Below are 25,383 nucleotides of genomic sequence, written 5' to 3'. Positions count from 1 at the left end.
AGGGCTGGGGGATAAAACTCCCTGTGAAGGCACTGTTTTAACCCTTAGTGGAAAAAAAAAAAATCCACAAGATAAGCTTCTTAAGAACGTGAAGAAAAGCTTTTCAGTATAGCTGAACATAGAATTTTCTTTTCTTACATGTGTCTTTGCAGATTCACAGTCATATTTAATGCTACTTACTGATTTAGAGTTTTTTAAAATTAAGTTTGTTGGTACATTTTAGGTATGCATTTAGGTATGCATTTTAGGTATTCAATGTGGGGAACTTGTCCCTGTGCAGGATATAACTTGATTCTTTCTTGTCTCATTCCTCTACACTTCTTCAACCTCTTGTCTCCTTCTTATTTATAAAAGACTTGTTTCCATCTTTTTCTTTTTTCTCATCTTTTTTTAACTTATAATCTTTTATTTCACTTACTTCCTTGCAAAAAAATGTGATGTGACTAGATTCAGTTATTGTGAATTTAAGATTTTTGATGATTGTACTTGAAATTATTATTCCAGGTGACACAGCAAGATGTTAAAAAAGAGAATCCCTTACAGTTCAAGTTTAGAGCTAAATTCTTTCCTGAAGATGTTTCTGAAGAATTAATTCAAGAAATAACACAAAGACTTTTCTTCCTGCAAGTTAAAGAAGCCATCTTAAATGATGAGATATATTGCCCACCAGAAACTGCAGTTCTTTTGGCTTCCTATGCTGTCCAAGCCAAATATGGAGATTATAGTAAAGAGATTCATAAACCAGGCTACCTGGCCAATGATAGACTGTTACCCCAGCGGTAAGTGAAACACGCCTTTAGGTTATAGTCTCTGAAAATTTTACACCGGAAGTTTCAAATTTAAAAAAAAGTGTTTTTTCCTATACTTGAATCTCAGGAAAATGGATCAGAATCTATGTTTTCTGATCAAGTATATTTTTAAAAATCATGACCTAGTCACTACATAGATTTATCTGCTCCATAATTGCCTAAAGTAGTTTTTTCTGTCTTGATTTCCATAGCATGACCAGTAAGGAGGCTTTGATGTTTTGTGCTTGAAAAAGGATGTCAGTTGTTGTTTAGTAAGAATTCTGAAACATGTAGACAGGTGTTTAATAAATGCTTATTTATTTATTTAAAACTTTTGAGAAAGGGTTTTGCCAAGTTGTTCAAGGTGGAGTTGAATTTGTGATCTTCCTGCCTTTGCCTCCAGGAATGCTGGCATATAGGCCTGTGCAACAATACCTGGCTATTCTTACAGTTTGTTTTGTTTTTTCTTTTTTTGGGACAGAGTCTCACTGTGTAGTGCAGGTTGGTCTTAAACTTACGTATGTAGCCCAGGCTGGCCTCGAACTCAAGGTGGTCCTTTTGCCTCAGCCTCCTGTTTGCTGGGATCACAGACATGCACTGTCACCATGCCAGGCTGTTTTTAAGTTTTTGAAAAGGCTTTTTAACCAAGGGTTTCAATCTTATTTTCTAGTGTTGTGTTCCAGTCTACAGTGTTGATCTACCTCTTTAAGTTATCTTAAAGTCCCATGACATAGAATGGGGAACTAGGTTTTGAATACTGATGCTACTCTTTGGTAATTACATTACCTTGAATATATACAGCCTAAAATTTCTGAACTGCAATAAATTGATGTGCAGTTAGGATGAAAGTTCTGTTCTTCCTGGCATCCAGCTTGTGAATATAATTCACAAAATGGGTGGTTTACAACTTGTATAGTACAATTGTAGTTTGATATTATTATTTTAAATTAGAAAGTGTATTGTCAAATGTATTTTAAAATCTCAGATGTTAAACTTGCACATACGTCCCTGGTAAGAAAAAGTACATTGAGGTCTTTGTTTTAAAACCTGGAAAGATTTTTTACTGTGCTTGAAGGTCCCACCACTTATCAAAACTATCAACATGAGTTTTGGTGAGGAGAACCTAGAAATGTCCTTCTGTTTTGATAGTGATTCCAACCCCAAATCCTTTTTTTTGCTTTTTGTTTTTTTGAGGCAAGATTTCACTGCATTGTCCAAGCTGATGCTGAGTCCCTGACAATATCTTGCCTTAACCTTTTAAGAGCCAGAACTACAGTGCCCAGTTATCTCAGGTTTTTTAAGTAGTGAGTTGAATAAGCAGTGACGGATGCTGCTTGATCTCAGTTTCTAAGTGCAGAAGAGGAGAGAAGCCCTTGTATAAAATAACCAGTGATTCAAAATAGCATTGGAGGAGTGTTGTATCATGGAAGCCAAGATAAAAGAATGTTTTAAGGAGAGAGACTGGTCAGCCTGTCATGTAGTTCAAAGAGATCAAGTGTGAGAGCAAACTGAAGTATCTGTTAGAATTAGAAATTGGTAGTGACATTAGTAAAAGCAATTTCTGTAGACTGTGTTTCACATTGAAGCCAGATTATGGATTGGGGACGGTGAATGGCAGGTATAGAAGCTATGGTTAGAGAATGTGGACGGTTCCTAAATTTGGTTCTGAAAATGAAGTGAATACTCTAGGGATAAGAAAGTGTATTTCTAGATTTGTTCCTTCAAGAGGGAGAGAATGAATGGTACACGTTTGTGCTTTTCCAGTGCTACCAGCGGCCATGTGCTAGTGAGCAGTTGGCTATCCTGGGTGATACGTCTGAGGCTGACCACATGCTTCTTACCAGGTTGGAGGCAAGGGAGCTAGAGGGCATACAGACAAGGAAAAGGAGGAAACATAAACACAAGGACACAATTCCTCACTGAAGGAAGAGCTTGAGAGTGCCTAGAGAAAGCAGCCGGATGTAATAAAAACATAATGGTCAGACTCCCATTAAAAATCCACTTTAAGTTGTGTAGAACTTGTCCAGGGAAAGATCCCAGCCTTAAGATTTCCTTATACTGCCAAGAAATCCCTAGGTTTCATGCACAATTTTTACCAAGTAAAGCAACTGTTATTTCAGTACAACAGCTTTTGCGATCAATGAAGTAGGATCTAAGGATTCATCACTAATGGAAAGTGAACAGTTATTTTATAGCACAAAGAGAAAATCATAATCCATAATGTGTAGAGCAGTAAAGCACAAGCATGTTGATTTTCCTAATTTTTTGTTAAAACACTGACAGTAAAAGATAAGAATGGTTGTACTTATTTACATTTGAGTAATGAACGCTGGAGGTTACAAAAGAAACTAGTATGTAACTTAAGGAGGAATTGGGCCCAAGAATCATGGTTTTCTGTCCTTTGATTTTCCATGTTAAAACTGAGAAAGCCAACCCAGGCATGGTAGCACATGCGTATAATCATAGCGCTCAGGAGGATCACTGAATTCGAGGCCAGCCTGGGCTACATAGCAAGTTCAGGGCCAGCCTCAACTATGTAGTGAGACCTTGTCCTAAAAAACAAAACACACACACACACACACACACAGAGAGAGAGAGAGAGAGAGAGAGAGAGAGAGAGAGCGAGCCATTTTTTGAGTTCTATTTATTCATTAGAAACATTTGAATTCTTATCAGCTATCTTTACAACAGCTATAATTAAAACTATATTATTTAGAATAAGCTATTCAAAAGCTTTTTACTTGGAGATAATTATAGATTTGAATGCTATTATTTTACATGTATATGTATATATTTTGTTTGTTTTTGAGACAGGGTCTCACTATATAGTTCAAGCTGGCCTTAAATTCTGTGTAACCCAGGCCAGCCCCGCACTCATGGCAATCCTCCTGTCTCAGCCTCCCAAATCCTGGAATCATAGGTGTAGACCACCCTGTCAGGCTCAGATACTAGTATTTTAAAGATGATAGATTCCATGTATCCTCCCAGGTGGTCATATCCTGTATAAGTGGAGTTTGGTATTAAACCAACGTGTTGCTGTTGACCCCATCTATTCACATTCATCAATTTTGCCATGTATATTGATTGCTATGACAACTACCACAGCTAGATTAACAAAGTGGTTCTAGACTTCTAATGGAACATTAATTTCGAATCGTAAGGTGTTAACGGATTTGTCCCCCTTTTAGTGTTTTGGAACAACACAAATTGACTAAAGAACAGTGGGAAGAAAGAATACAGAACTGGCATGAAGAACATAGAGGAATGCTAAGGTAGTTGCTTGGCTATCTTTATGTCTTTTTCAAGTTAAAAGTATTTTTTTAAAGGTCTGATATTTAGTGTTACATCAGATTATCACTCTGGAATCATTTCACTTACATAGATAAATGTAAAAACACTAAATTTTAATCCCAGATATTTTTGTATGTTTAATGTTTAGATACTTAAGTGTATTACATTTACCTTTATTTCAACAGGGAAGATTCGATGATGGAATACTTGAAGATTGCACAGGATCTAGAAATGTATGGTGTCAACTATTTTGAAATAAAAAATAAGAAGGGTACTGAATTGTGGCTAGGTGTTGATGCTTTGGGCCTGAATATTTATGAGCACGATGACAAGTAAGTAAATTAGTTGCATAGTCAGGTAGTCATTATTTGGTGGTCTAAATGGTTTTCACATTATGTTGTTTGTAGAAGTTACTTCTTGTCTTATTGCCCTTAATAATTTTTTCATCACATTACAAGATTTGTTGATGTCACAGACTGTTAGATACTGGATTACTATTTTCTTATCACCACCTTGCAGTTTCAGAGTTCCACTTCTCAGTATGTTGGTCAAGTAGGATGATACTTTGATTTGAAGTTTATCTTTTGAGAGTTATGTTTAGTAACTTAATTAAATCTTTTCCCTCAGACCTTGTGGCATAGTTCATTGATAGGACACCACTTACTTAGTGTGTTTAATCCCCAGCACTGCCAAGATTTTTTAAAAAGATTCCCTCAGTAGGTTAAGAATTATTCCTTACATTTTATTATGCCTAACAAATAGGTTGAAATTGAAGTTAATGTATATAAGAAACAAGAAGCAATGAGAAAATGAAGTTAATAGAGGTATGTTTGTTGCATTTTAGAACGTATTGTTTGAACGCTTATTGGAATTGTTTTGAATACTTTTGAACATCATTAGAATAGCTGTATTTTACAGTTGACTGGCTTTTTAAAATTTTATTTATGTAAACAATTCATCAATACTTTTTGTATATATACCGTATATATGCTAAATAAACACGGCTAGGTGTATAGAACTATATGTAATGTACGAGATTCTTATAGCCCTGTTGTTTGTTTATTTATTTCTTGGTACCAGGTATTGAACGCAAGATCTTGATCTTGTGCTTGCTATATGTATTTTTTTTTTTTTTTTTTTTTTTTTTTGGTACCAGGAATCAAAGTCAGGACCTCATGGTTGCTAGGCAGGCACTGTGCTGCTGAGCTATATCCCCAGCCCTAGCCCTTTTTTAGAAAAAAGTTTCTTTTATAAAAGCAATCAAGTCTATACCAGTAAAGCCTTTTCCCTAAGGCATTACAGTATTCTTTATTCTGCATTGATTCCAGAATTCTAGTTTTTATATGCTTATATCTAATAATATATGTATCCCAAAGTATATGTAATGATTCCAGAAAAGGATTTAAATAAAGATCTTACTCTGTTATATCACAGAGCAAGTTAGAATGCTGTATTCAGAAGAAAAACTTCGAATTTTTTTTTTTTTTTCAAAAAAAGATCACTTCAATACTGATTTTTTTAATGGACTGACTCTACTTCTCTTCTTCTTCTCTTTTTTTTTTTTAACATTTTTGTTTTGATTTCCAAGATCATCTCAGACACTTGTTTTAGAAGTTTTTAAGGCAGCATATAAATACAATAAAGTATTTATTACCTTAAAAGTATTATGTTCCCAAAACCTCCTTTTCAAGCAAGTTACTTTTATCTCAGGCTGTATACCACATTGAGTAAAGAATTTTTACATAGAAAAAATGATTTGTGTGCTATGGGACTAATTTGCTTAAACATTAAAGGTAGTAGAAATAGGTAGAGATTCTTGCTTTATCAGAAGCTTGACTGAAAGATGTCTTTTGGCCAGTATAGTGGTCACATTTTTCACTCTTGTGATTAGGAGATGATGGTAAGGCATTTATGTATGCACAGTGAAATAACAGTCTGAATCAGGAAAATATATGAAAAAGCAGAATCAGAATTACTTATTCTAATCTCATTTCCTGTATCTTTGTGACTAGGAAGGTAAAAAAGGGAGCCAAGTATTCTATAGTCTGTTTGAGATATGGCTCTGCCATTGATCCAGCCATTCATGTGTGTAAATGTTTAAAGCTTTTTTTTTTTTTTGTCTTTTTGAGATGTTTAATGATGCAGTTCAGGCTGACCTTGAACTCCACTACATTTCTGCCTTACCCCTTTCCAAGTGCTGTGGTTACAGACATGTGCCACTGTACCCGGCCTAAAACTTTTCTATTGAGATACAATTCATACATTATAAATTAATCCTTTTAGGATATACTGAAAATACAGCGTGTTTGATAGTCATATGTCCAAACCTTTTTTTAATTAAATAGAGGAAATAATTCAGTAATTTATGTCCAGAATCTACATGAGAAATTATAGTGGCTTAAGTGTTTTCTCCTTTCTTGAAAATAGTTTAAACCGATAGGTATGGTAGTTTGAGACAAAATAGAATAAAAATTAAGTAGAATCAGTGCTAAATAACTGCAAGAGGTTCACTTCTATACCGGTTAACAGATGGGTTTGTTTAGGTAATTTTGAAAACTATAATGCTTTTAAAGGATCATGATACATTTATGAAATATTAAAATGGCTATTGTTTTCTCTGTATATTATATTTCTTTTGAATGTTGACTGTATATAATGAGTACATTAATATATTTTGAAAATCTAGGATTCTTATGGGTGGTCATTCCAATAAACTGACCCCAGAAAGTTAATAATTTTGTCTACTGTTTTCCTGCTTTTAATTAAAGGGAAGCACTCTTTTTTATTTTTTTTTAAGGTTAACACCTAAAATTGGCTTTCCCTGGAGTGAAATCAGAAATATTTCATTTAATGACAAAAAATTTGTTATAAAGCCAATAGACAAAAAGGCACCTGTAAGTAAAAATTTTTAACCTTTTGTGTACTCTTTAAATTTCTGCTACTTTCCTACAATGATGCTTGAAGAATGGAGTTCACATTTATTAGATGGCCTTTGAGAAATATTCCATGATTTCCCCATGATAAAAAGTTAACACAATATTATTGAAAGATACAAGATCTTAAACTTTTTACAAGATATAAATGTGTGCCGGGCGTGGTGGCTCACACCTGTAATCCCAGCACTCGGTAAGCTGAGGCAGGGGGCTCGTAGCGAGTTTGAGAGCAGCCTAGGCTACAAAGTGAGCTTAAAGCCAGCCTGAACTGCATAGCGAGACCCTGTCTCAAAAAGGAAAAAAATAAAAAGATATGTGTTTAGCCAGGGATTTAGCGTAGCGGCATAAGCACCTGCCTTGCCAGCATGAGGTCGTGAGTTCGATCCTCGGTACAACCATAAAAGATAAAATGTGTTTTATGTTAGCCGAGATTTGTTTATCAAGTAATGTTTATTAGGTGAACAATCACCATTTCTTCTTCTTCTTCAAATTTTTTTTTTTTTTGGTACGGAGGTTGATCTTAAGATTTCACTCTTGCAGGGCAGGCACTTACGCTGCTGAGCTAAACCTCCAGCACCACAATCAGCATGTCTACCAAGCAGTTTTAAAATTTTTATTTATTGGTGATTTGAATGTAGTGGAAGTAGCCCTATTCTAAATTAACTATAGTTTTGCATTATGAATATTCATTCATTCATTCATTCATTCATTCATTCATCTGCCATGGTCTTGAGTGGCTCTTGAGGTTCCTAGGGTCAAAGACCCTGAGAGGATGAGAAAATAAAGAAGAGATAAAAGTTGGGATCGGCTGGAGCCCTCCCTCTCCAGGTGGGAAGAAAGAAACTGTCCCCGCACTGTAGGGACGCTTATTTATACTTTTAGTAACTTAATGTCACATGACACCCCATTGTAGAGATATCTACCTGTATGGCAATTTAAGGGCCTGGATTTTTGGGGCCTGGAGTCACTTTTCTGTGGCTCACCCCGGGTGGTCTTTGTTCTCTTACCAGGCAGGTTGGCTCCCGCAGATGTGGTCAGTTTCCAGCTTTAAGGGCTCCTAACATTCATTCATGGATTTTTTTGAGGTGAGGTCTACATAGTAGGGTATACAAAGTGGTCTTGAATTTGAACTGCTCGTTCTGCATTAGCTTCCTAGGTGCTAGGATTACAGGCATGTGCTACCGTACCTGGCATGAACTTTTATTTTTGTAATTTGAAGCCTTGGATTTTCTAATTTGAATATGTATTTAAAATTTATCTAGTGTCAAGTTTACTGCAGTATTTTTTCTCTGTGGACCGAAATTATAAAAATTTGGAAAACATTTCCAGGTTAAAAAGCTGCCAACAAGGAACTATTTTGACATTTTAGTGGCATTTTTAAGGCAAAGAAAAACCTCTAAGGTATGAAAAATAGGCATTTATAGCAATTTAGGGGAAGAAAAATAAGTACATAAATATACTGACAGGATAAGATGTTAAGCTCATTATAAAACTATTGAGGAATGAGAGTGAGAAATTGTATGAAAACATGGCATACTGAAGTTATGAAGTTTACTGATTTCCAATCTAGGTGAATATTACAGAATTTGTTCCTAATGTTGGTATTCAGTAGATGTTGTGAAAGACATTATCTGGGAAGATTTTAAATTCAGAATATTTTATGTGTAGGATTTTGTTTTTTATGCACCTCGTTTGAGAATCAATAAGCGGATTTTGGCCTTATGTATGGGAAACCATGAACTATACATGCGAAGAAGGAAGCCTGACACTATCGAAGTCCAACAGATGAAGGCTCAGGCTAGAGAGGAGAAACATCAGAAGCAGTTGGAAAGGTATGAATTTATAACCTTTAACTTTTCATTGATAGGAGTGTATGCTATTTAAAATGTAAGGCTGCTTAGTTTCATTAAGTGCTCTAATTTTAGATTTTTACATTCTTTCATGTATGTAAACTGAAAGTATTACTCCACTACCTTCCTTTAAAATGAATGTGCATAATTTTCAAGGTAGAAATCTTTGACAGGTATTTCTGAGAAAATAGCTTTTCATGACTTCACAGACGTGCTTTTCTTTTATCATACATGCTTTTTACTGACAGACATTGCAGTTAGAAAATTTCAAATTTGTTTTCCTCGTGACACTGAATTTTGCAGGGATAAATGTGCTGAAACGCTGAAGCAGTGTTAGTGACATTACGGAATTGTACTGAAAGTCATTGATAGCGTAGCAAAACAGTAATCCTTGCTAAAGCTACCGATTTTTTTTGAGCTGTTTTCCTTTCATTTAAATAAGATACAAATACAGATATATTAGAATTGAGAATTCAGAAAATGAAGTGACACTAAAGTCTTTATGGACCTTGGAACCATATTACAGGGTCCAATAACATAACTCCCAAATCTGATTCTTGACTAATTTTGACTTCATGCTTTATTTGGAAAAAAACTACTAACTATCCTTGAGAAAGGAACAAAATAAGAAATCGAATAGGCTGTTAAGAAACAAACCCAAGACCAGGCGCGGTGGAGCTCACCTGTCATGCCAGTACTGGGAACCCTCAGACAGGAGGCTTGCTGAGAGTTCATGGGCAGCCTGGACTACGCAGTGAGTTCAAGGGCAACCGAGCTACACAGTGAGACCCTGTCTCAAAGAAACAAAACAGACCAAAAAACCACCTAAAACTGAGGACAGTAGACATTCATATTTCAAACATATTGGAAATAATAAGATTTGTATCTGGTAATATGCCCTCTGCCTGTTAACCTCATATTTGTATTTAATGATTTTTTAAAATGTTAAAGTAATCCAGGCATATATAATTTTGCTTCTTTTGTAATATTAACTCAGACTGCCCCAGGGGACTCTGACTTTACATGTTGTTTTTGTTTTTTGTACCAGGCATTGAATTCCTGACCTTGCACTTGCCTGGCAGGCACTTATGCTCTGCGCTAAACCCTTGGCCCAGACTTTAGGTTTTTTATAAGGGCATGAAGCTTTTCAGTAATTCGTGATCCTGTAACTAGAGAAACCAAATTCGATTTTTACTTGGGGCTCTGTTCTTTTTTATTGTGCCCGTATGTTCTTCAGTTACACTGTGGCTCCAGGTTTATTGTTACACACTTCACGAGCAGGGCTCCCCAGTTACTTCCTGGGTGCTGGTCTAGGAAGATGCCTCCTGTTCACTGACACTCCCCTGCTATAGCACAGGCTCCTTAAAATACTTGCTTTCATGTTCTTGTATTAAAATTTTTTTTTAAATTCTTTATTGTGCTGTATTTTCTATATATTCTTACAGTTTTTTTGAGAAAAGATTTGGCTTTGTATTTTAGGCTGGCCTTAAACTCACTACGTAGCGCAGGCTGGCATCGAACTCAGCCTCCCCAGTGGTGGGATTATGGGTGTGCACCACCATGCCCAGCCTTGGTCTTTATTTTTTAAAATCATCATCTCCTTAAAGCTTACATTGTTTCTTTAACGTCTTTTGCAGTATCATAAGTTACATGAAAAGTTACTCTCTGTGTATTTTCTATATCATACCATTTGAGATTATGTCTTAACTGATTATTTTGTCCATAATGTTGATATACTACAGTGACTCTTGACTTATGAACGTGATTTCTTCACAAGGGCTGGTTGTAACTGAAGTTAGTTGTACATTAAGGCAGTTTTCCTATAAAAAATATCCATAATGTTCTGAAATTCCCAAAGTATACCATAAGAGACCTTTTCATGTATAATGTGTGTAACTTATCAGAAGTACCAATAATTTTCCTAGTGTATTCACCAAAAAGTTATAAAATATGCCTACTTTACCAGAAACAACAGTTTCTTCATTCCGATTGACATCTTTGGCTTGCAAGGAGGAGCAATGGAAGGTGGTGTTATTTGGAAGGAGAGTGCCCTTCCCTAAGAACTTCGTCCTACGCTCTGCTGTCCTTTCTCTCGGAAGAATCTAACGCATTAGGACCTGTAGCTTGCTTAAAAACTGGTCTAAGGTTGTCTGTTTCTGTCTTCTTTAACACTGGTCTTTTCTATTATGACACTCCCTTCCTTAGCTTCTTTTGTGGCTTTTTGGGGGCCGTTTTAACAGCAGCAATTGTGGAGATCATATAGAGCAGTGACCAAAATAACATTTATAAATATAGGCATTTGATATATATGATTATATATGCTTCCATTCACTTTTCCGTCATTGCAACTCTGTGTTTACAACCACACAAACGTGGATTGTAACTCAAGACTTGGTCTTAAGTTAAACCTAAAATTCTGGTCATAAACCCAAGTTATTCATATGCAAGGCTGGTCATAACTTAAGGGACCATTGTATTTTCCTGGTTCATATATCTTTCATTTCTCAGCACATAATGCTCTGTGGCTTTTAGTATATGCTACCATATGGTGATCATGCTATATTTTAGTTACTCTAAGGCCTACACTCAGACTTAAGTTTCTTTTGTGGTATAAATAATCCACAGGTCCTCTCTTGAGTACATTTTACAACTTTTCATCATTAAGCATTGATTGACTGCTTTATACAGAGTTAGGAGTGCACTAATTTTATCACCCTAGCTGTCCAGCAATTGGCATGCAAGGTCTGCATTTATTCCTTGCTTTACAAGTCAGAGAGAAATGGCAGCAGTGTATGTAGAAATATTTTGGTCACACTCGCTAGTGAAGTAGCCAGCCGAGATACTTGGGGGAATGAATGCTCAGAGGTGTGCTGCTTGTGCTGCTTGACTCTCAGGCAAGAATGGTAGTGGAGAGGGGAAGACAGAAAGGAAACCTCTTTCTGTACAGTGTGTTGGTATATGTGGCCTGATTTTCTCCTCATCTTTCTTGTAACTTTGGTTTTTTTGGCAGTGAAAATGACCTCATCTGTGTGGTTGATCACTGTAGTCTTTGCTCTTATTTTCATCCACATCAAATAATATGTTTTTATGGGGCTGGGGATTTAGCTCAGCGGCATAAGCACCTGCCTTGTAAGCAGGCAGTCGTGAGTTCAATCCCTGGTACCGATAAAAACAAAAAAGACAAAAAAAAAAAAGTTTTTATATGGCCAAAATTGTTACCAAAATTTAAAAATTAGAGCCTCAAGTTTATAATTTAGAATCAGATAGCCATGTAACAATTGTAGATCAGCTATGAGAGTTGTGTGTAATGGCTATAGTTATACAAAGAACATAAGCCTTATAATTAGTCTTCTTTTAACAGGAAAATATTCTTTTTTTTTTCTGTCTTTTTTCATTTTTATTGGTACCAGGGATCAAACTCACGACTGCCTGCTTGCAGGGCAGGCGCTTATGCCACTGAGCTAAATCCCCAGCCCCAGGAAAATATTCTTACCTTTAAGGGTTTTTAATAAGAAATAGTAATGCAGCTGTATAAGAATTTAGCAAAGAATTTGGTGTTTATTAAATAGTAGCTGTTACCATAATTAATACATAGTCTGAGCTAAATATTCTTAATTTTTACTTAAGAAAAATGTAATTGGAAAAAAAATGTAATTGGGTCCATTTGATATTCTTTAAAATTACAGTGCTTGGCCCTTGTTTTGGCCAAGAAAACTGGGAAATGAAGACATTCCTGTAAGCTTCTATCGTTTGTCTTCTCTTTGCCTTTGTATGCTTTATAGATTGAAATAAGTATAAAGAGGTGAACCCAAAACTCGGGTACAGTATTTGGCTTTTTCTCGTAGGTGCTGAGAAAATACGCATGGAGAACTCTAGAACCGAAGTGGGGTTCCCTGGGGTGAGGAGCCCCAGCCAGGTCCTTAGTTCAGTTCATTAAACCAGCAGAAAGCACAGTGACCTTGGCTTGGTGAGGTCACCAGACTGTGTAAAATCTGCAAGAACTTTAAAATGTAGTTTTAAAGAGTAAAGAAGAAATACTTTGATAGTAAAACTTCATTATTATGAGAGACTGCAAATGAGGTTTTATGCATCAAATTCTGAACTGAAACTAGATGATGTCATTTTGTGAAATGTTAAAGACAAAAATTGATATTTTTAAATAAAAAATGAATTGTTACAGTAGTAGTGATCTGAATATTGTTTAAACTTACTAAAATTTCTCTTTTGACCCAGGTTGGCTTTTGGTAGACGTTTGATAGTTTTAGCTATATTTATAATAAATGATTGAGGCATTTTCCCCCCACAGGCTCTGATGATAATCTTTTTTAGTAGCATTAGACACCTACTAACATTCTAATAGAATTGTCAAGCGTGATAAAACTGATTTGTCATCTTGTGTAGGCATAAATGGGTATTGCCCCAGAAATTAAACCTGAATTCATTATTGATTGAAAATTGTTGCGCTCTCGGGCTGTTTTTCTATTTATGGTGCTTACTTTTCTGTATTCAAGCTTTCGTTATTTCCCAGGGAGGACTTCCGGTGTTCTGCAGAAGGCCTTTTCTTGTATCACACCTGTGCTGTTAACTCCTACGATGCTGACATACACAATTTGTTGTCAGTTCTTCCTGTGTATGCAAATGAGAAATCTAAATGTTTTTTTACCTGTTGAAGTCTGCCTTAAAAACAAGTTCCTGATTTCTTTTTCCCCCCAGTCCTGGGAATTGAGCCCTGACAATGCTGAGTTTTGTCCAGGTGTTTTTAAACATTTTGACACAGCATCTCACTAAATTTGCTCAGACTAATCTCAAACTTTTGATTCTTCTGACTCAGCCATCTGAGTAGCTGGAATTTAAGTGTGTGCTCAGCTAAGTTTTTAATATCTTTAAAATAGTTACCAACTGTCTTGATTTTGACCACATAATAAGAAATGTTTGGATCCCATCATGTGTATACACAGGTGTGTATACATATGAGTGTATGTAACAGTGTGGTCCTGTATTTTGAACGTAACTGAGTATAATGAAAACTCAGACAATATTTGTGCTGTAGTTTGTTTTTAGTTGATGTCTAAGTACTTATATTTTACACAAATAACATCCTGTTACTAACACAGAATTGCATTCATTCTAAGGGCACAATTAGAAAATGAAAAGAAGAAAAGAGAAATAGCAGAAAAGGAAAAGGAAAGAATAGAACGTGAAAAGGAAGAGCTAATGGAACGGCTAAGGCAGATTGAAGAACAGACAATGAAAGCCCAAAAAGGTAAGAGGTTTTTTTTTTTTAACAATTCAGAATCATTGCTCTGTTGTCTGATGGTATTTACTTGTTATTACTGTTACTGTGTTACATTGGACAGTTGCACTTAATTGCCAGGTTTAGTTAGAATCCTATCATAAGCTTTTTGACAAAGGTGTTTTCAGTTCTACAGAGCTAGATACTTCCTTTTATCACACAAATATTTTTTATGTGTATTCACTATATATTATTGAAAACGACTGAATATATTAATTTAATTTATACCTATTCCTGTTCGGGGTTCTCTAAATAAAACCACATTCAGTACTCCTTGGCTTTTAAACAAAAGCATCTATCCAGTACTTCACAGAAGCATGTTCAGCTCTTCTGACCCTAAATAAGACACCAGTGCCTGGAAAGCACACTGTAGCCTGGGGATAGCTCAGTGGCAGAGGACTCGGTTAGCATGTCAGAGGTCCTTGCTTTGATCCCCAGCACTGCTATGCAAAAAATAATCCACGTTAATACTTTTTGATTGGTGTTGGTAATGTGTTTGGAGGATCTGATTTCCTAGGCAGCATGTAACCGAAATGCTTCAGTGTATGAAAAAGATACAAAGTTTTTTGATGTGTGGCCTATACTAAAGGGCTGTGGGAGATGTTACCTTCACACAAGGTGCTAAAGAGAACAAAAGAAAAAATATATTGAACAAAATAAAATGCTTTGTTTCTTCTTAAGCAGTAGGATCTCTTGGAGGTGACACTTTTGGTAAACATTTGCTTTCCTAACAGCTGGTATAGCTGGCCTTTCACCTCTACTGGAAATAACCATTTGTTTTATTTTAAAATTACTTGCACTAGCCCTTTAGAGTGAGGAAATGCTCTTTAGCAGTATGTAGAATAATTTACAATTATATATGCCCAGAGAGGGAAAAACCAGGTTTCACTTTGATTTAATAGAAGTTTCATTTCTCAAGGCTTTAACACTTAGAAGCTGAAGTAGTTCAAGTTCCAAGGGTTGTAAAGCATTTTGCAGACCAGAACTCGGGGCCAGAACTTGTTTCTTGAATTCCAGTTTGGTGCTCTTTCTGCTGCCACTCCAGTCACCCTTTTTGTCAATCAAACATTTATAATTTACCTATGTAATGCTGCATTCTAGGACTGCTAACACAGCGTACAGGAGTGTGAAACGTTTCATGCTGGAATAAACTAGTTTGGGGAGAGGGTGGGCTTGTAGCTCGGCGGTAAGAGTGCCTGCCTAGCGTATGTCAGACCTTGAGTTCCATCCCCATACACGTACAGTCTGTGTTGGACTCAAATTTATGTCAAGAAAGGAATGTTTATATACTAGTTGAATTAAAAAAAAGGATTGAATCAGCACTTTTTCATTTATGTAACACCTTTCTTAGAGAGTAGTTACGTAGTAAAGTTTTCAGTCTCATTTAGGACAATAGTAGTAATCATTTTCATACTTTTAAAACAACTCAAAGCACTAAAGAATGTAAGGGAGACAGAGCGTACAAAAGAATTTAAAGCATTTCCTATCAAGACAATTTCAAAGCAGTCATCTTTAAGGCAAAAGACATCCATTTTGTTAGTTTTTTCCAGTAAAGTTTTTCCAGGCTGTTCTAAAATCTGAATGTCTTGTAATTTATGGTAACCTTTCGTTCAAATGCCACAACTTTGGCCATATTTAAATCTCACTGCTTAATAGATTAAGCTGTAATTTTTTGAGATACTTTACTTCATTATTTTGTTTCTTAATTTTTTATTGAAGTTTTTCTTCCAATTGAATCATTAATTAGAACCATTGTTCCATAATGTATTATTACTTATTTTCATTTATCCTTTTTAACTGTCTTGAAGATACACTGGTGATGATTTAACCAGACTTGTGTTTGGTTACTGTTTCAACAGATTTCAAAGTCCATTCCCATCTTCAATAAGATGAACTAGAGAAAATGATTGAGGTGCAGTTTCATTCATTTATTCTGGGTATTTATTAAGCATCCTGTGTGTACTAAGCACTGTTCTAGGTTTTGGGAAGATAGTACTGGACATAGAAGGTCCCTGCTTTTATGGAACTTAACATTTTATTGAGGAAGGACAGAGTAATAAATTAAACATAGTAAAATTTTAGGTAATTTTAACTGCTATAAAATAAGTAGCATGATATTATAAAAATGATAATACTTGTGGGCAGGAAGGATATTCATTTAGATATACATGCACCCAATTAGGAACATTTTTTTTTTTTACTTCTGTCATTAATTTATGACAGAAGTAAAATGCAAGTGACTATATGCAAGTCATTTTTCCTTCTCAGTTTCCTTAAATTCCAAATATTTTAAAAACCACACTTTTTCATTGAGTTACGGATAGGCATGCCTCTTAGGGGTAAGGGCCAATGACTTTACAAAGTGAGTTTATTCTTGTTACCATCCAGAATAAGGTAACAATGATATTTCACTTTATGAACTCAGTTCTCCATGAGTCTGGCTACAGACTGAACTGGATGAAAACCAGATCAAATTTCCCCAAAAGATCAACATTGAACTAACCATTGAGTTTGATTTGGTTTTCATATGATTCAGTTTGCAACCGGAATAGTAGAAAGAATCGGGTTTGTGAACCGAGGTATTACTGTACAGGATATTCCCTGCACTCCTTTTATCATTCCCACCGTGATTTATATTATTATGACTTACATGATCATAAACTTTAGTACTTTAGTCCTTTACCTAATAGCTTATGATATAATTTACATGCCATATAATTCCCATTTAAAGTATATAATTTAATGATTTTGAATATGTTATCACCAATTTTAGAATGTTTTCTTCACTCTGAGAATAAATCCCATACCTATTATTAATGATCACATTAGTTTTTTCCCAGTACTGTTCTCCCAGGTGTGAGCAGTTGCTGACACTCTCCAGATTTGCCTAGACACTGCATAGAAATGGAATCATGAAAAATGTGGTTCTTTTATAACTAGCTCCTTTTGTTTAGTATATTTTAGGTATTCGTCTGAGTTGTAGCATTATCAGTGTTTCATTCTTTTTAAAATGATGAGTAATACTTCATTTTATATATATGCTACATTTTTTCTTTTGTCAACTGAGGGACTTTTAAGGTTGGCTCCCCTATTCTGAATAATGTTACGAATACTCTAAAAGTTTTTGTTTGTGTGTTTTAATTTCTTTTTGGTATATACCTCAGGAGTAGAATTGCTGGGCTGTGTTAACTCAGTTATTGAGGAAATGCCACAGTGGTTTCTAAAGTGACTGTACTGAATTAGATTCCCACCAGCAGTGTGTGATTACTTTACATTGCTTATCCACACTTCAGTTTTGGTTTGGTTTTTTTGGTACCGGGGTTACCAACACTTACTAGTGTCTGTCTTTTGGATAGTAGCCATCCTACTGGGTTTTAAGTGGTATCTTATTGTTTTTTTGGTTTGCATTTCCTTAGTGTCTAAGGTAATGTTGAGCATTTTCTTGTGTGCCTGTTGGCCATAAATATATATTTTTTTGAAAAGTGTTCAGATTGTCTGCCCTTTTTCAATGGGATTATCTTTTTGCCCTTTTTACTAGCGTTGTTCTTTTATACTCTGTACACAAGTTCCTGATCTGATACATGATGTGCAAGTATTTTTGGTTCTATGGTTCTGCCTTTTTAGTTTTCAGATGATGTTTTGACTAGGACTTGTCTTGGAGGGCCCCTGACAGCCACCCTTGAGTTTCACAGCTGTAAGAGGGCGTCAGTCACTCCGTTTGGGTCTTTAGCTGCTTTCTGTTGGGTTTTTCCTTATTGTGTCACCCATATGTATGCATTTTGGGAGTTGGCAAACATGTTGAGGGAAAATAGCATGTAAATTTTTAGACAAGCACTTCTGTATTTATTCGTTTTCAGAGTCATGCCCAAATGCTTGAATCTTTGTTTCCTGACTGGCAGAATGCTGCTGGTTTCGGTGCTGTTCCCATGTTGTCGTGTTCTGGTTATCCAGTCTTCTGGGAATAGCAAATGCCTGTTTTGCATAGAAAATAAACACATGGTACATACATATTAACATAGATGCTTGTTTCCTCTTCTTTTTTACCCAACAATACTACATCTATGTAAGTGTGAGCATGCCTGTGTGCACGGTGCTCGTATGTCTGTTTTTCTGAGAGGGTCTTGCTGTATGTTGCCCAGTCTAGTCGTGAGCGCTTAGGTCAATCTGTCTTCGTGCCTCAGTCTCTAGAGTAGTTGGGACTGAAGTGAACGTCTTCACCCCTGACTAAATATCCTCATGCATCTTGCTCTTTTCAGTTACTTCATCTTGAAAACCACTCCATATACAGCACATTCTCAGAAATCTTCCCTTTTTTTGTGTAGAAGCTTAAGACTCCATTGCTTAGATTGGTGCAAGTATTTTAACATTAATTTACTAGTAGTTTGTTTGCAGTCTTTATTCCATGATTTCTAAGAATTTTGATTTTGGAGCTATTACAGTACTATCTTGGTTCACAAAAGCTTTTGTTTGCAAACAACTTAGTTCACAAACAAAAGTGACAAAATTCTGTTTTTACTTCCAGGTTCCTCACTGGGTGACAAACATGGCCATGGCCATCTCCCCCCACAAACACAAATGCAGTCAGCCTCCTCCAAATTCTAAAAGAAATTAGGCTTATAAACCAAGGCACAGTGTATTTGCCTTTCTTTTAAAATAGTGTTCTTTCTCTTTAGTCTAAAAAAACTGTGGTACTTAATAAATTGTCTTAGAAAAGGAGAAATCTTTAATCTTTTTGGGACATATAGTCTGTTAAGGTATTCTTGTTAGTAATGCTGTTAAAATTTCACGGCTATGAAGCTTCTGAATTTTGTCCTCACAGCATCATGGGTTAAAAAGTTTTTTGGTTGCAAAAATCCTATAATGCTTGAATTCAAGTCTGAATGAGAAAAACTTTGTCTAATTTTCTTAACTTGAGTTGACATTAACCTTCCAGGTTTACCACCAATTAAACACTGTAACCATCTGTGTCACTATGGAATTATTGATGAGAGGCAGTTGGTTCTTGGAACCTTTAACCTGTCCTGAAAGAGCTGCACTTCTAAATAAGCCAGAAATCTTTGATACTTACTTGTTCCATTGTAGACTCAAAATTCAAGATTTACATTTTTATGAGCCAGAGAGGCCAAAGGGTGGGGCGACAGGGGGAGACCTTGTGTAGAGTCCTCTGAAGTTTCAACTGGTGGATGGTCTAATTCAGTAAGTGTTTTAGGTTCTAATGTGATCTCCGACCCAAATACTAAACATTATGAATGCAGCTGTGTTCCAGTAAAACATTACTGGCTTTGGTTCATAGGCTGTAGTTTGCTATAACCTCTGTTCTAATTCAGTTAACTAGAAAGGAAAAAAATGGAAAGTCATTTATGGGACATCCTCAGAATAATACTTTGAAAATATCACATCTGTTCTCTTTTTAGAAGGTTCATTTGAAACACAGGAATATTTCAGAATTTAACATTGTAACTCATTTCTGTTTTCTTGCTTGTAGTACAGAAGGTATTTTTATTTTGAGATAAAATGAAGGATGGTAGTGTCTGGAAATTTGCCATCTTGCCCACTTTAATTATACAGTTCAGTGTACTAAACACATTTATAATGTTGAACAGTCATCACTGTCATCTATCTTTTAAGTCTTTTCAACTTGTAAAACTGAAGCTTTACCTGAAACTACCTGTTAAACAGTTCTCCCTGTATCCCTCCTTCCCCAACCCCTGGCAGCTGCTGTTCTTCTGTCTTTATGATTTTGGCCATTCTAACTAAGTAATATATGTGGAATCATAAATTATTTTTTGTAACAGGCTTGTTTCACTTAGCTTTGTGTTTTTAAGATTGTCTATGTTAGAACGTGTCAGGATTTCCCTCCTTTAAGGCTGAATAATTACTTCATTGAATGTATATACGTTTTAATTATCTGTGCATCAGATGGCACACTTGGGTTGCTTCTACATTTTTGGTATTGTGAATAAAGTTATGAATGTGGGTGTACAAACACTTGAGACATTGCTTTCAAGTCTTCCGTTGCTTGTTTGGCTGATCTTAGTCACAGCATAGATATACTAAAAATATTACATTAAATTATTATTGGGTCTTTGAGTATAAGGTGTAAACAAATGATTTTTATGCTTAGACCAGATACCCTGCCTGTTACTTTATTATGTATATGTTCTGAAATCTGAAATATTTACATCCTCCACACATTTCAGATAAAAAGGAGACCCAACATGTACTTAGCTTACATGAGTAAAATTTTTCATAAATTTTTAACTTTTATTAATATTTGTAATACATAATCATTACATTCACCTTAGGGAATTGGTACATGTACATATTTTAATTATGTAAGTTTCAATATGTGCTGTTTCATAAGATTTCTGAACATAATAGCTTGTTTACTGAGGTTAGAATGATACTAGAGACTGAACCTAAGACCTTTTTGCATGCTAGGCAAGGCTTCCACTATTGATGGGTACCCTCCTCTTTTTTTTTTTTTTTTTAAAGGAAGGATTGGGTTTTCTTTGAAGGGAGGATTTGGGAGGGTCTCACCCTGTACATCAGGGCCTGAACTCTTATGTAATATCCAGGCTGACTTCGAACATGCGGCAGCACTCCTGCCTCAGCCTCCCCAGTGCTGGGATTACAGACATGCACAACCACAACCAGCAAACATGTTTTTCTTGTGGTCAAAACTTTAAATACGTTTTAGGTGTTTGCTTTTAGGCCTTATGAAATATCTTGAATTACAGAACATTTTCAGTTGTTGCATTTTTAAGTCACAGAATGTATTTCTACAGTTTTTTTCACCAAGTTAAAGTTGAGGCTTATGCTAATTTTGAGAAACTGAACAAATGAGTCTTTGCTAACATTTATGCTTCTTTTGGTAAGAATAATTGTAATTAATTGTTTTTGGGGTATGGGGTAATACATATATTTGACAGAACTAGAAGAACAGACTCGAAAAGCTCTAGAATTGGATCAGGAACGAAAACGAGCAAAAGAAGAAGCAGAGCGGCTGGAAAAAGAGCGCCGAGCCGCTGAAGAGGCCAAGTCCGCCATCGCGAAGCAGGCTGCCGACCAGCTGAAGAACCAGGAGCAGCTGGTAAGGGAGACACGCGCGGTCTAGACTTCAGATGAGCAGGTGTGTGAGCCTTCTAAACCAGGTACAGTGGATTCCGGAATGCAGGCCCGAGCCACTTAATGACCGAATAGGAAAATAAGCCCAAAATGTTCACTTCCTTTTAAAAACCCTAAAAGTAAAACAGGATAAAATGTACTTTTCTGTGAACTATCCAGTTGTCAAGAAAAGATTCTCATTCACTTAGGCTTTGGATTAGTTCTGCAATGAGCCCTCCAGCATCTTTTGTTTTTTGGGGAGGTTTTTGGTATGGGGATTGAACTTACGACTCTGTGCTTGCAGGCAGACACTTAATGCTGCTGAGCTAAATCCCCAGCCCTAGCATGTTTTGTTTTATATAATTTGACACAATAATTTTTGGTCCCTGAATGATAACTGTGTGTCATAGTTGGTTGGATTAATTTTGCTTGTTATATTTCTTCACGTTTTATTCAACCTCTCAGGTTCCTCCCTTTGAAAACAGAGGTAATACTGTTTACTAGGTTGCTGAGAAACACCTGAGATTTGACCAAGTTCTGTTAAGCATCACATAATTTTATTTGTATACTTAGCAAATAGTTTCTTGATAATAGGAGCTCCTAAGTAACACCTTTTAAATTTCTACTACTCAAACAATATTAACTAGTTGTCTGTAGAATCTTTGACTTGGTCTCATTAGTTCATTACCTAAGCTCATTACTTCGTTACAGCACGATAAAAATAAACTCCCTGAGACCGTTAAGGAATCTTGCTTTTATAAAAATAGACGACTAAGAAAAAAAAGTAGCCGGGTGTATACATGAAAGCTGTTTAACTTAACATGCCCTGTTTCAGGCAGCGGAACTTGCCGAGTTCACTGCCAAGATTGCACTTCTAGAAGAAGCCAAGAAGAAGAAGGAAGAGGAAGCTACTGAGTGGCAACACAAAGTAATCATTTATTTGTTCATTTACTAACTTTTTGAATACTTGTTCTTGCCTATATGTTGACTTTAGAGATGAATATCAGATTAATGTGTATTCATTATTTTGGGAATGCAGATGTGATTAATTTCTGTGGAATAAGACAGGTATTGGGAACCCGTATACATTTAAGCTGAGTCTTAACTAGTAAATTAGATTTTGTACCTTTTTGAGGATGGTGAGGAGTAAAGGAGGTGGTCATTCCAATAGAAGGGAATAGAACAACTAGAAGCATGAGCTTACATGATAAATTTGAAGACAGTCCGTAAATGGCCGACTGTGTTGACTGATAAATAGAATTAATTACCAGTTGGCTGGTAAACAGAATTAGGGAATTGAGTTATAAGGGCTTTAAAAGCCTGCTAAGGCGTCTGTTGATGTTAGGCTCTGCAGATTATAAAACAGGATTGTAGCATGCGGAGTTATGATTTTATAACATAACTTAGCAGTGGGTGTGAGGATGGTTGGAATATTGGACACTTGAGAAATGGAGACCCAAAATGATGTATCAGTGAATATAAAGACAGAATGAATTAAACATTTTTGGTAAGACTGAAAAGGGCCTGGCAACCAATTATTGGACATGAAGTTGAATTACAAGTTTGCAGTTACGATTTTTAATGAGAGCTCAAAGATACGTGAAACTGCTGCTGTCAAAAATAACCCATGTGTGGGCTTTGAACACTGAGGTTGGAGAAATGGGTATATGAGATCATGAGAATTTAATTCAAACTTTAAGTGACTTTTGAGATAGAATCTTGCTTATAATTCGGTCCGCTCTTAAACTGAGTCTCAGCCTCCCAGGTGCTGGGATTACAGGCTTTCACCACCATGCCTGGATTAAATGACAGTAATTCTTAAATGCAAATATAATTACATTTGCAATATAGTAGTTGTATTGCTTTTAAAGTTATATAGTTAATATGGTTTTTCTATACTAAAATGTATTTATCATGGAAAATGGTTTTCTTTGGCTTGTAGTTGGATTTTCTTTTACAAGTTTTAAGTTTCATTGGGAAGTTTAATTTTGTTTTTTTTCTTAGCTTTACCTTTGGCAGCATACATACATACATACACACACGTATCAGTCAGTCAGTTACCTCAGAAGGAATGCCAGGCGGGGAAGGTGCGTTTACCTGTAACCCTAGCACTCTGTTGCTTGAGGCAAGACGAGTATACATTTAGCCCAGCCTGGGAAATTTAGTGAGATACTGTCTCAAAATAAAAGAGCTAAGGGTAGAAAAACAAGGAATAAAATTATGTTAGTGTCTTGAGTACACTATTTCCATTAATAGATTTTACACATTTCATTTATGGATGATTTATGGATTCAAGACATGCTTTTAAAAATAACTACAGATTTAATTCCTGTAAACTGTGGAAAGTTAGAAATTGTACACAAAGGAAAATCAAACTCAAAAGCTAGAATACGATTATAAAATACTAGTATATCTTATTGAGATCAGACTGTATATACAATTCTACTTTAGTGAATTTTGATCTGATATTACACTGTATTCAGAATTTCTGGTGGGACTTACTATACTTTAGCATCCCAAGGGAGCACTTTTGAGAGTAAAGAAAATGGTTTTGTTGTTTTTGTTTGTTTGTTTTGAGACAGAGTCTCTGTGCAGTTGTGGAGCTCACTTTGTAGCCCAGGCTGGTCTCAAACTCAACGATCCTCCTGCCTCAGCCTCCCGAGTGCTGGGATTACAGGCATGAGCCACCATGCCCGATGGAAATGTTATTAATAATCACACAGGATAGTTAGGTGTGGTAGTGGATGCGTGTAATTCCAGCAATTGGGAGGCTGAGCCAGGAGGATCGCTGCAAGTTTGAGGCCAGCCTGGGCTACATAGAAAGTTTAAAACAAGCCTTAACTACAGAGCAAACGCGGTCTCAGAAAACAAAAACAAGCTCAAAAAATTTATACAGGAAAACATAATCACCCAAATCGTTGGTAAAGTTAGATGTTTCATACATAGTATGTCATGGCAGGAGATACTTAGTATCTAGTTAAGGCCCCATTAGTGCTTTTAACTAATTCCTCTATTATCTGATTATATTTAAACTGTGTGCCCCAAATACAATGTTATATGTGGCAGTCATTATATTAAATAATTTCCGATCAAGCATCTGTATAACAATTTCAGCAACAGTGGGTAATCCTTGCCAGAGTAATTCTTTAGGACTTAAAAAGTGATATTTAAAAAATTTTATTTCTTGTACTGATCAGTTTTTATCAGAAAAAATACAACTTTCTTTAGTAGAGCCTATGTTCAATACCCTGCAGTGTAGTTACTGTCTGGTATAAGTAGGATAATTTGATTTTAATTACCGGTTTTTCATAGTAAGTTGCTCATAAACTTATTTTTACTGTTTAGGCTTTTGCAGCCCAGGAAGACTTGGAAAAGACAAAAGAAGAGTTAAAAACTGTAATGTCTGCCCCCCCTCCGCCCCCGCCCCCGCCAGTTGTTCCTCCCACGGAGAATGAGCACGACGAGCACGATGAGAACAGCGCCGAGGCCAGTGCCGAGCTGTCCAGCGAGGGGGTGACGAACCACCGGAGTGAGGAGGGGCGCGTGACGGAGACCCAGAAAAACGAACGTGTGAAGAAGCAGCTTCAGGTGCCTAGCGTTTGCTGTCGTGTGTGCACATTTAAAATGCACGTTAGGTGCCTCCCACCTAAGAGGAGTGTGCTTATGAAGGATGGAGGTTTTTAGGATCTTTGACACTGTCCGGCTTATGATTGGTTTCTGAGTACTTCACTGGAGTCATGTTATTTCCTTTCTGTTGTATGATCATATCAGCGGGTGTTTGTTAACTAGTGAGTCATGTATAATTATACTTACCCATTTTAAAAGACAGAAACTATTCCAGTGGTGATAGAAAACAATGAATTCAGCTTTTAAACAGTAAAACATGCATTGAAAGGCAGTGATACTTGTTTGTTTTTTTGGTACTGGAGATCAAACTCATGACCTCACACTTGCCAGGCAGGCACTTATGCTGCTACACTAAATCCCCAGCCTTGCAGTGACATTTAGTAGACTCCCTTTAAGATATTACATAATGTGAATTAGCCAGATTTTATAAAGGCAAAAATTTATTTATTAAAAGTGCATAATTAATTCAAAACATAAAATTGTAACCTAACTTT

General features: G+C 36.0%; 1 protein-coding gene across 3 annotated transcripts in view; it reads left to right on the top strand.

Moving 5' to 3' along the window:
- Positions 1-25,383, top strand: part of Rdx (radixin) — an 85,521-nt gene that overhangs the window by 37,591 nt on the left and 22,547 nt on the right. For all 3 annotated transcript variants that reach the window (XR_010049615.1, XM_063255723.1, XM_003462387.5), the window contains exons 5-13: positions 505-779; positions 3,977-4,060; positions 4,265-4,411; positions 6,877-6,973; positions 8,681-8,844; positions 13,995-14,125; positions 21,088-21,248; positions 22,098-22,190; positions 24,608-24,850. Coding sequence is in view for 2 of the 3 variants with exons in the window: in XM_063255723.1 (XP_063111793.1) it covers positions 505-779; positions 3,977-4,060; positions 4,265-4,411; positions 6,877-6,973; positions 8,681-8,844; positions 13,995-14,125; positions 21,088-21,248; positions 22,098-22,190; positions 24,608-24,850 (1,395 nt within the window). In the remaining variant the exon portion in view is untranslated. The remainder of the gene's footprint in view (positions 1-504; positions 780-3,976; positions 4,061-4,264; positions 4,412-6,876; positions 6,974-8,680; positions 8,845-13,994; positions 14,126-21,087; positions 21,249-22,097; positions 22,191-24,607; positions 24,851-25,383) is intronic.

Source organism: Cavia porcellus, unplaced genomic scaffold, assembly GCF_034190915.1.
Source record: "Cavia porcellus strain 051 isolate PalLab524CR breed Dunkin Hartley unplaced genomic scaffold, mCavPor4.1 scaffold_9, whole genome shotgun sequence".
Classification (NCBI taxonomy): Eukaryota; Metazoa; Chordata; class Mammalia; order Rodentia; family Caviidae; genus Cavia; species Cavia porcellus.
Note: the sequence above shows the minus strand (reverse complement) of the source record. Positions and strands in the feature narration are given on the sequence as shown.